General features: G+C 51.2%; 1 protein-coding gene across 1 annotated transcript; it reads right to left on the bottom strand.

Moving 5' to 3' along the window:
- Positions 1-5,017: 5,017 nt before the first annotated feature.
- Positions 5,018-6,838, bottom strand: LOC142072851 (uncharacterized). The gene is made up of 2 exons (XM_075131158.1): positions 5,948-6,838; positions 5,018-5,559 (listed from the first exon to the last, which is right to left on the bottom strand). Exons 1-2 carry the CDS (start codon positions 6,525-6,527, stop codon positions 5,018-5,020), a joined length of 1,122 nt encoding a protein of 373 aa, XP_074987259.1. The 5' UTR covers positions 6,528-6,838.
- Between the last annotated feature and the right edge of the window lie 4,818 nt (positions 6,839-11,656).

The raw sequence follows: 11,656 nt of genomic DNA, 5'->3' as shown, positions 1-11,656 counted from the left end.
ACCACTGGCTCTGAAACCACATCGATAGCCCCCTAACAAGTGAAAGAGTGAGAAGAAAAGACCATGTCTGTCTACCATGCCATTTTTACCCATACATCCATTTATGCGTGGGCAAGATTTTCCAAAGTGACTAAGATTTGGGGTGTCTCATCCTTGGGATCCCCACTCAGAGCCATTGCAAAGCAGTCTGGGGTTCAGGAAGTTCTTCTCAGCTCCCACCCCCTGAAAGCCCAGCACCCAAGAGCCACTTTTGAAAACCTTGGCCATGTTTTCAGCTTGCCCATCCCTGTCATTTCTAGGCAACCACTAGAAGAGGATGGAAGTTCAGCAAGGTTGTTCCATCCAAGCCACTTTGCTAATCCCTAAGGGTATGTCTACACTACGGAATAAGGTCGAATTTATAGAAGTCGGTTTTTTAGAAATCGGTTTTATAAATTCGAGTGTGTGTGTCCCCACAGTAAATGCTCTAAGTGCATTAAGTGCATTAACTCGGCGGAGCGCTTCCACAGTACCGAGGCAAGCGTCGACTTCCGGAGCGTTGCACTGTGGGTAGCTATCCCACAGTTCCCGCAGTCTCCGCTGCCCATTGGAATTCTGGGTTGAGATCCCAATGCCTGATGGGGCTAAAACATTGTCGCGGGTGGTTCTGGGTACATATCGTCAGCCTCCCGTTCCCTCCCTCCCCCCGTGAAAGCAAGGGCAGACAATCATTTCGCGCCTTTTTTCCTGAGTTACCTGTGCAGACGCCATACCATGGCAAGCATGGAGCCCGCTCAGGTAACCGTCACCCTATGTCTCCTGGGTGCTGGCAGACGCGGTACGGCATTGCTACACAGTAGCAGCAACCCCTTGCCTTGTGGCAGCAGACGGTACAGTACGACTGGTAGCCGTCATCGTCATGTCTGAGGTGCTCCTGGTCGCCTCTGTGAGGTCGATCAGGAGCGCCTGGGCAGACATGGGCACAGGGACTAAATTTGGAGTGACTTGACCAGGTCATTCTCTTTAGTCCTGCAGTCAGTCCTATTGAACCGTCTTATGGTGAGCGGGCAGGCGATACGGACTGCTAGCAGTCGTGCTGTACCATCTTCTGCCGAGCAGTCATGAGATGTGGATGGCATGCAGTCCGTCTGCTGCCAGCCAAAGATGTAAAAGATAGATGGAGTGGGTCAAAACAAGAAATAGACCAGATTTGTTTTGTACTCATTTGCTTCCCCCCCCTCCCCTGTCTAGGGGACTCATTCTTCTAGATCACACTGCAGTCAAGGTGCAGCGAGGTAAATCTAGCCATGTATCAATCAGAGGCCAGGCTAACCTTCTTGCTCCAATAAGGACAATAACTTAGGTGCACCATTTCTTATTGGAACCCTCTGTGAAGTCCTGCCTGAAATACTCCTTGATGTAAAGCCACCCCCTTTGTTGATTTTAGCTCCCTGAAGCCAACCCTGTAAGCGCCCCTCCCAGCGTCAGAGCAATGGCAAACAATCGGGCATCTGAGAGTGCTGTCCAGAGCAGTCACAATGGAGCGCTCTGATGGGGCTAAAACATTGTCGCGGGTGGTTCTGGGTACGTGTCGTCAGGCCCCCGTTCCCTCCCTCCCTCCGTGAAAGCAAGGGCAGACAATCATTTCGCGCCTTTTTTCCTGAGTTACCTGTGCAGACGCCATACCACAGTAAGCATGGAGCCCGCTCAGGTAACCGTCACCCTATGTCTCCTGGGTGCTGGCAGACGCGGTACGGCTTTGCTGCACAGTAGCAGCAACCCCTTGCCTTCTGGCAGCAGACGGTGCAATACGATTGGTAGTCGTCCTCATCGTGTCCGAGGTGCTCCTGGCCGCGTCGGCTGGGAGCGCCTGGGCAGACATGGGCGCAGGGACTAAATTTGGAGTGACTTGACCAGGTCATTCTCTTTAGTCCTGCAGTCAGTCCTATTGAACCGTCTTATGGTGAGCGGGCAGGCGATACGGACTACTAGCAGTCGTGCTGTACCATCTTCTGCCGAGCAGTCATGAGATGTGGATGGCATGCAGTCCGTCTGCTGCCAGCCAAAGATGTAAAAGATAGATGGAGTGGGTCAAAACAAGAAATAGACCAGATTTGTTTTGTACTCATTTGCTTCCCCCCCCTCCCCTGTCTAGGGGACTCATTCTTCTAGATCACACTGCAGTCAAGGTGCAGCGAGGTAAATCTAGCCATGTATCAATCAGAGGCCAGGCTAACCTTCTTGCTCCAATAAGGACAATAACTTAGGTGCACCATTTCTTATTGGAACCCTCTGTGAAGTCCTGCCTGAAATACTCCTTGATGTAAAGCCACCCCCTTTGTTGATTTTAGCTCCCTGAAGCCAACCCTGTAAGCGCCCCTCCCAGCGTCAGAGCAATGGCAAACAATCGGGCATCTGAGAGTGCTGTCCAGAGCAGTCACAATGGAGCGCTCTGATGGGGCTAAAACATTGTCGCGGGTGGTTCTGGGTACGTGTCGTCAGGCCCCCGTTCCCTCCCTCCCTCCGTGAAAGCAAGGGCAGACAATCATTTCGCGCCTTTTTTCCTGAGTTACCTGTGCAGACGCCATACCACAGTAAGCATGGAGCCCGCTCAGGTAACCGTCACCCTATGTCTCCTGGGTGCTGGCAGACGCGGTACGGCTTTGCTGCACAGTAGCAGCAACCCCTTGCCTTCTGGCAGCAGACGGTGCAATACGATTGGTAGTCGTCCTCATCGTGTCCGAGGTGCTCCTGGCCGCGTCGGCTGGGAGCGCCTGGGCAGACATGGGCGCAGGGACTAAATTTGGAGTGACTTGACCAGGTCATTCTCTTTAGTCCTGCAGTCAGTCCTATTGAACCGTCTTATGGTGAGCAGGCAGGCGATACGGACTGCTAGCAGTCGTACTGTACCATCTTCTGCCAGGCAGGCAAGAGATGAGGATTGCTAGCAGTCGTATTGCACCATCTTCTGCCAGGCAGGCAAGAGATGGGGATGGCTAGCAGGCGTACTGTACCATCTTCTGCCAAGCAGCCATGAGATGTGGATGGCATGCAGTCCTTCTGCACCGTCTGCTGCCAGCCAAAGATGTAAAAGATAGATGGAGTGGGTCAAAACAAGAAATAGACCAGATTTGTTTTGTACTCATTTGCCTCCTCCCCTGTCTAGGGGACTCATTCCTCTAGGTCACACTGCAGTCACTCACAGAGAAGGTGCAGCGAGGTAAATCTAGCCATGTATCAATCAGAGGCCAGGCTAACCTCCTTGTTCCAATAACAACGATAACTTAGGTGCACCATTTCTTATTGGAACCCTCCGTGCAGTCCTGCCTGAAATACTCCTTGATGTACAGGCACCCCCTTTGTTGATTTTAGCTCCCTGAAGCCAACCCTGTAAGCCGTGTCGTCAGTCGCCCCTCCCTCCGTCAGAGCAACGGCAGACAATCGTTCCGCGCCTTTTTTCTGTGCGGACGCCATACCACGGCAAGCATGGAGCCCGCTCAGCTCACTTTGGCAATTAGGAGCACATTAACCACCACACGCATTATTCAGCAGTATATGCAGCACCAGAACATGGCAACGCGATACCGGGCGAGGAGGCGACGTCAGCGCGGTCCCGTGAGTGATCAGGACATGGACACAGATTTCTCTGAAAGCATGGGCCCTGACAATGCATGCATCATGGTGCTAATGGGGCAGGTTCATGCTGTGGAACGCCGATTCTGGGCTCGGGAAACAAGCACAGACTGGTGGGACCGCATAGTGTTGCAGGTCTGGGACGATTCCCAGTGGCTGCGAAACTTTCGCATGCGTAAGGGCACTTTCATGGAACTTTGTGACTTGCTTTCCCCTGTCCTGAAGCGCATGAATACCAAGATGAGAGCAGCCCTCACAGTTGAGAAGCGAGTGGCGATAGCCCTGTGGAAGCTTGCAACGCCAGACAGCTACCGGTCAGTTGGGAATCAATTTGGAGTGGGCAAATCTACTGTGGGGGCTGCTGTGATGCAAGTAGCCCACGCAATCAAAGATCTGCTGATATCAAGGGTAGTGACCCTGGGAAATGTGCAGGTCATAGTGGATGGCTTTGCTGCAATGGGATTCCCTAACTGTGGTGGGGCTATAGACGGAACCCATATCCCTATCTTGGCACCGGAGCACCAAGCCGCCGAGTACATAAACCGCAAGGGGTACTTTTCGATAGTGCTGCAAGCTCTGGTGGATCACAAGGGATGTTTCACCAACATCAACGTGGGATGGCCGGGAAAGGTACATGACGCTCGCATCTTCAGGAACTCTGGTCTGTTTCAAAAGCTGCAGGAAGGGACTTTATTCCCAGACCAGAAAATAACTGTTGGGGATGTTGAAATGCCTATATGTATCCTTGGGGACCCAGCCTACCCCTTAATGCCATGGCTCATGAAGCCGTACACAGGCAGCCTGGACAGTGGTCAGGAGCTGTTCAACTACAGGCTGAGCAAGTGCAGAATGGTGGTAGAATGTGCATTTGGACGTTTAAAGGCGCGCTGGCGCAGTTTATTGACTCGCTTAGACCTCAGCGAAACCAATATTCCCACTGTTATTACTGCTTGCTGTGTGCTCCACAATATCTGTGAGAGTAAGGGGGAGACGTTTATGGCGGGGTGGGAGGTTGAGGCAAATCGCCTGGCTGCTGGTTACGCGCAGCCAGACACCAGGGCGGTTAGAAGAGCACAGGAGGGCGCGGTACGCATCAGAGAAGCTTTGAAAAACAGTTTCATGACTGGCCAGGCTACGGTGTAAAAGTTCTGTTTGTTTCTCCTTGATGAACCCCCCCGCCCCTTGGTTCACTCTACTTCCCTGTAAGCTAACCACCCTCCCCTCCTCCCTTTAATCATTGCTTGCAGAGCCAATAAAGTCATTGCTGCTTCACAGTCATGCATTCGTTATTCATTCATCACACAAATAGGGGGATGACTACCAAGGTATCCCAGGAGGGGTGGTGGAGGAGGGAAGGAAAATGCCACACAGCACTTTAAGCACAGCACTTTAAAAGTTTACAACTTTAAAATTTATTGAATGACAGCCTTCTTTTTTTTAGGCAATCCTCTGTGGGGGAGTGGCTGGTTGGCCGGAGGCCTCCCCACCGTGTTCTTGGGCGTCTGGGTGAGGAGGCTATGGAACTTGGGGAGGAGGGCGGTTGGTTACAGAGGGGCTGCAGTGGCAGTCTGTGCTCCAGCTGCCTTTGCTGCAGCTCAACCATACACTGGAGCATACTGGTTTGGTCCTGCAGCAGCCTCAGCATTGAATCCTGCCTCCTCTCATCACGCTGCCGCCACCTTTGAGCTTCAGCCCTGTCTTCAGCCCGCCACTTACTCTCTTCAGCCCGCCACTTACTCTCTTCAGCCCTCCACCTCTCCTCCCGGTCATTTTGTGCTTTCCTGCACTCTGACATTATTTGCCTCCACGCATTCGTCTGTGCTCTGTCAGTGTGGGAGGACAGCATGAGCTCGGAGAACATTTCATCGCGAGTGCGTTTTTTTTTCTTTCTAAGCTTCACTAGCCTCTGGGAAGGAGAAGATCCTGTGATCATTGAAACACATGCAGCTGGTGGAGAAAAAAAAAGGGACAGCGGTATTTAAAAAGACACATTTTATAAAACAGTGGCTACACTCTTTCAGGGTAAACCTTGAAAGTTAACATTACATACATAGCACATGTGCTTTCGTTACAAGGTCGCATTTTGCCTCCTCCCACCGCGTGAACGGATTTTGGTTGAATGCCAGCAAACATACACTGCAATGCTTTGTTCTACAGTGATTCCCCAGTACGTGTTGCTGGCCTGGAGTGGTAAAGTGTCCTACCATGAAGGACGAAATAAGGCTGCCCTCCCCAGAAACCTTTTGCAAAGGCAGAACCGCAAATGCCAGGGCAAAGTAATCCTTTCACATGCTTGCTTTTAAACCATGTATAGCATTTTAAAAGGTACACTCACCAGAGGTCCCTTCTCCGCCTGCTGAGTCCAGGAGGCAGCCTTGGGTGGGTTCGGGGGGTACTGGCTCCAGGTCTAGGGTGAGAAACAGTTCCTGGCTGTCGGGAAAACCGGTTTCTCCGCTTGCTTGCTGTGAGCTATCTACAACCTCCTCCTCATCATCTTCTTCGTCCCCAAAACCTACTTCTGTATTGCCTCCATCTCCATTGAAGGAGTCAAACAACACGGCTGGGGTAGTGGTGGCTGAACCCCCTAAAATGGCATGCAGCTCATCATAGAAGCGGCATGTTTGGGGCTCTGACCCAGAGCGGCCGTTCGCCTCTCTGGTTTTCTGGTAGGCTTGCCTCAGCTCCTTCAGTTTCACGCGGCACTGCTTCGGGTCCCTGTTATGGCCTCTGTCCTTCATGCCCTGGGAGATTTTCAGAAAGGTTTTGGCATTTCGAAAACTGGAACGGAGTTCTGATAGCACGGATTCCTCTCCCCAAACAGCGATCAGATCCCGTACCTCCCGTTCAGTCCATGCTGGAGCTCTTTTGCGATTCTGGGACTCCATCATGGTCACCTCTGCTGATGAGCTCTGCATGGTCACCTGCAGCTTGCCACGCTGGCCAAACAGGAAATGAGATTCAAAAGTTCGCGGTTCTTTTCCTGTCTACCTGGCCAGTGCATCTGAGTTGAGAGCGCTGTCCAGAGCGGTCAGAATGGAGCACTCTGGGATAGCTCCCGGAGGCCAATACCATCGAATTGTGTCCACAGTACCCCAAATTCGAGCCGGCAACGTCGATTTAAGCGCTAATCCACTTGTCAGGGGTGGAGTAAGGAAATCGATTTTAAGAGCCCTTTAAGTCGAAATAAAGGGCTTCATTGTGTGGACGGGTGCAGGTTTAAATCGATTTAACGCTGCTAAATTCGATCTAAAGTCCTAGTGTAGACCAGGGCTAACACAATCACTGTTGACCACTATAGGGAATAAGTATCAGCTTCATGCTATCGATGTACAAAGGATGCTGGAGTGGGTAAACCACTGACAGATTCCTGTCCTAGAGATTTTATATAGGCGAAAGGCAGGAGTGAAAACAATACAAGATAGAAAATGTCCAGAGTAGGGTATGGAGCCCTGCACCCACACAGAGCCCTGCTGTCTTTCACTGAGCTCTGCACGCAGGATCAAGACCTTAATTTGTAAACTCATACACTGTAGTGCTGCACTAAAATGGATCCGTCTCTGTGTCCCCCTGTTATTTATGTTTGCACTTTAAAGCCCTGAAAAGCTGCTATGAATCCAAGAAGAACAGATCTAACAAAAGGGGTGTGACACACGGTACGTCAAAGTAGCACCCTGGAACCCCCACATTCCCCACTGTCATATCATTGTGCTATGTTTTGAATAAAGTTTGCCTTGTGAGGTAGCATGTTAAAAGTCTTGCTCAGTTGAATATTAATCTCCTGCTGGATTGTAAGTGCTGTCGTTACATGTGAAGTTCTGAAGCATTGTTCTACGCGTTACTGAAATACCTTGTGAGGTTGGATGTCCACTGCCAGTCTTTCAATTGCAACCAGTGGTTGCAGACACATGCTTGCTGATGGCCCATTAAAGGGAATCCATTCCTCCAAAGGGCCTTCCCAGAGACTTCTCAGAGAGAGCACGTATACACCGGAGACAGCTTGACCAATGGGGGCTGCCTGATCCCCCCCACCACACACACACAGCAAAGATCTTTCCAGCAAGCTGGAAGAGACTATAAAAGAGGGGAAGTGACATTATCACTTGGCCCTCTGCCCCCGCCAACTCAACACCTGGAGGAACATCTGGAGGACAAAGACTTTGAGCTGGAGAAGGGCGGTCCCAGACTGGAAATGGAATCCAGTCTGTGTATTGAGGATCTGCAACCTGCTAGTACCATCTGTCAGCGGGAGACACTGCCTGATTCAAATCTTGTTTAGTTTGTAGAACTTAGACTGCACTTTTATTTTTATTTCTTAAGTAACCAGCTTTGATCTCTATGCCTGCCACTTACAATCACTTAAAATCGATCTTTCTGCAGTTAATGAAGCTGTTTTATATTTTACCTAAAACAGCGTGTTTCGGTTGAAGTGCTTGGGAAATCTCCGCTCAGTTTACAAAGGCTGGTGTGTGTTGTCTCCACACTGAGGGAGGGGCGAACTAGGTAATCAGCTGACACTGGTCAGGCTTCTGACCAGGGCAAGACGGTACAGTTCTGGGGTGCAAGGCTTGGCGGCTGCCGGCAATTGGCTGGAGCCTCTATATTGGTGGTTCAGGAGTGGCTGGGAGATCAGTTGGGCATGTCCCTGCCTGTGGATGGCTATGTGAGTGCAGGGCCTGTCAGAGGTTTGTTGCTTGACATCAGCATCATAGCGTGAGGGACAGCCCAGGTTGGTTGGTTTGGGAGGGCTCAGTAGTTCCACAGTTCGGGTTGCACCCCGGGAACCCCATCACAAGGGTAAAGTCTCCTTTCTGCGCCACTGCTCTCTCTGTCAGCGCAACCGACTGTGTGATTTCTCCAGGACCCTCCATGTGGAGGAAGTTGCCCCCTTTCCTGATGCTGCTCACAGTGTGTAACAAATAGAGGAGGGAGTGCACAATACACTGTCACTCTCTGTGCTTCTCCCGTGTCGCCCTCACACATGGAGGTTGGAGTCCGCTGCTGCTTCGCAGTGAACGGATCCTTTTAAGACCCAGCCGTTTGGATCCTGAGCTCAGCCCCCACAGCCGATTCGAGCAGGGGTGTCATTTTCAGTGCTGGTCTGTACAAAGAGCCACGCGTGAGTTACACGCTCGCACCAAAGGCATCCCTCGCTCGGCGAGCTCCCTTACAGCCTGGGAAGCTGGCCTCCCTAATTCTCATTAGCATCAGTTTGCAGTTGACCTCTGCCCCTCGGGTGGAAGGTCAATCCTTTATTTACTTAGCTTCTGGGGCTCTTGTTCATTTGCGTCCCTTTCAACATTTTTGTAACGAAAACACTGTGCTTTGCCTCAGTCGCCCCATGGTCAACCTCCAGCACTCCCCACCACCTGACTCTTCTCCGCCAGGGCAGAGTCAAGAAGAACGTCCTGTTTCTAGAGCAATATCATTCAGGCACAATAAACCACGCAGGATGGGCGTCAGCTGCTGGTTTGTCACATTCACAAGCCTCCTATGGCGAGTGCTTACTTAGCCAGGAACAAAACTGGGAGACATGAGGGATCCTACCAGGGGGCTAACGGGAAACTCCCAGGTTAAAAATCATATATATTTTAAAAAACAAATTTACTCATCATGCCCGTGGTACTGTTAAAACCTCTGTAGAAGTGGTCCCTAAACTGGGACTCAAGAGATCTAGATTTGGTTCCTGGCTCTGCTTCAGACTCCAGTTTGACCCTGGGCATGTCGTGTCCCCACTGTGTGCCTCAGTTTCCCAATCTGTGAATGGGGAAAATACTTCCTCTTTCCCAGGGGCCTTGTGGGCATTTTATTACATGTATTGCAGTAGTACCTTGGAGCCCCCATCAGGCATCAGGACTCCGCTGGGTACAGAAATACAGTCCCAGCCCCAAAGCAGTGGCGGATTACCGCATGGGCTGAAGGGGTCCTTGCCCAGGGGCCCCAGCCAATTTGGGGCTCCCCCAAAAAATCTTCCCTCACTGCGGCCCCGGGCTGGAGCTCAGAGCTTCTCTGGTCTTGGGGCCACAGGAGTCTGAGGGATGGAAAAGAGCGAGCGGTGAGTGGAGCCACAGTGGAAGGGCAGAACGGGGGTGGGACTGAAGGTGGAAAGGGTGGGCTGGGGCCACGGTTCCAGCATCAGGGCCCCCCCACTTGCTCCGGCCCAGAGCTCCAGAGACCTTAATCCGCTTCTGCCCCAAAGAGCCTCCCAGTCTAAGTAACGTTTGTGAGGCTTTTAAGTACTGCAATGAGGAGGCCTCGCTAAACTATTAGAAGCCAATGGCATTTTAAACGTATGATTTTCTTTTCAACATGTGCACTGCCTGCCTACCTTTCCGCCAGCTCCACCAGTGACCATAGGCCAGTCAGTTTCGGGTTCCTCCCTAGTCAGCTGCCTGCCCTCTGGTATTAGCACACGGGCCGTGCTGCCTGCTGCCCCCCCATCCTCCACCCATGCCCACAGGGTGTCCGAGCGCCACGCAGAACGGGTTGAAATCCAAAATGCGCCGTCATCCACGTTGCAGGGGAGAGTTTAAATCAAAGGGAAAACTAGAATTTAAACAATACTCCTATGAACGTTTCTCTTGAGCCTCATTTTCGTTAATCCTTCTCTCTACCAAATCTAAATCGTGAGCTGATGGATTGTCCCTTTCAGTGCTGTTCTGGCTAGGCAATCAGAGCTCTTCCTACCCCTTCCCTAGTCACTGGACGTTGGCGATAGCGTGGCAGAAGCTGGGTGTGTCAAGCCCAGTGCCCTCAGATCCAGATCAAACTTTTAGAAGTGCTATTCTGCAAATCGCTCACCCACTTTGGCTGTGGCTCAGACAGCAACCCTTCCCCTTCCATTTCCTACTTCTCCATCTCCCCAGGACTCCTACCCTTTCAGTATCTGTAGGGACACAGTGAGCTTAATTAGAGAGCTGTGGTAGTCTGAAAGGCCATGTGACCCTCTGCTGCCTGTACCGGCTAATGTTACTGCTTTGCCCACTGCAGAGTTCAAAGTTTCCAGAGCTCAGATCTGGGCCCATCTCTGACTAGCCCCTTTAAGACTAAAGCATTCCAGAGCATGAGGGGGAAGGCATGCAAGGGAATTAAGGAGCCATGCACTGTTGAAAACCAAATGGAAAGAAAAGGAAGGGGAAACCTGAAACCAATATAGAATCTTTCACCTCTTCCAACCCAACCCATCTGATTTATGTTTTGGGGCCTCAGGTATCTTGAAGATACGTGCCAGGCCTGCAGCACTCAGCCTCCGCACTTCTGTGGCTACACAAGGCATCAAGAAATAAGCCCTGCATGAGGATCTAGTGGTGGTAGCCACATCTTTGGTCAGCAGCCAATCCAGCAATGGGGACACCAGTGGCCACCTGTTCCCATTCGTTCTAGCCACTGTGGCTCTTGGCTGGGGCTCAAGAAAGGAGCTGTGGGGAAGACCCCCTTCTCCCTGCTTTGGGTATGCAGTATCCCCTTCCCCCCCCCAGATTCCCCAGGAGAGCACCTCTTCTATGTCAACCTCCTTTAACCATCTTAGCAACCCAGTGCCCACCTGCCCTTCTATAGGTGCAGGGGAAGCCAAGACGAGGAGGCTGATGGGTCATGAAGTCTTTTTGGGGATGACACAGTGGGGCCCACTCTTGCAGTTTTATTGAGCCACACAATATTTGGTGTTTCTCTTAAATCCCCAGCTCCTGGAGTCATACTAATATGTGAGAGTCTCAGGTTTCATTAGAAAAACGTCTAGCCTTCATGGTGGCAGAGGAAAACTTGAAATGTGACCCCAAAATGGTTCAGATGTCAGGAGGCAAATAAAAACAATCCAACATTTATTATTTTTAAAATCTCATGACTTTTTAAGCCAATCTCAGAATTGGATTTTTTTTTTTTTTTGGTGCTGGGGGGGGGGGGAAGAGACTGATTCAATTTTGAATATTCAGGTTTGCCAATGGCAAAAATATGGCATGTCCAACCACCCATGGGCCCATCTCATTCAGAACCACTTGTGTCTGAGTCCCACCTCCATCATGGCACATAACAGGCCAGGTGTTTTCTG

The sequence above is a fragment of the Caretta caretta genome, chromosome 7, assembly GCF_965140235.1.
Source record: "Caretta caretta isolate rCarCar2 chromosome 7, rCarCar1.hap1, whole genome shotgun sequence".
NCBI classification, from domain to species: Eukaryota; Metazoa; Chordata; order Testudines; family Cheloniidae; genus Caretta; species Caretta caretta.
This window is presented reverse-complemented; position numbering and strand designations above follow the sequence as displayed.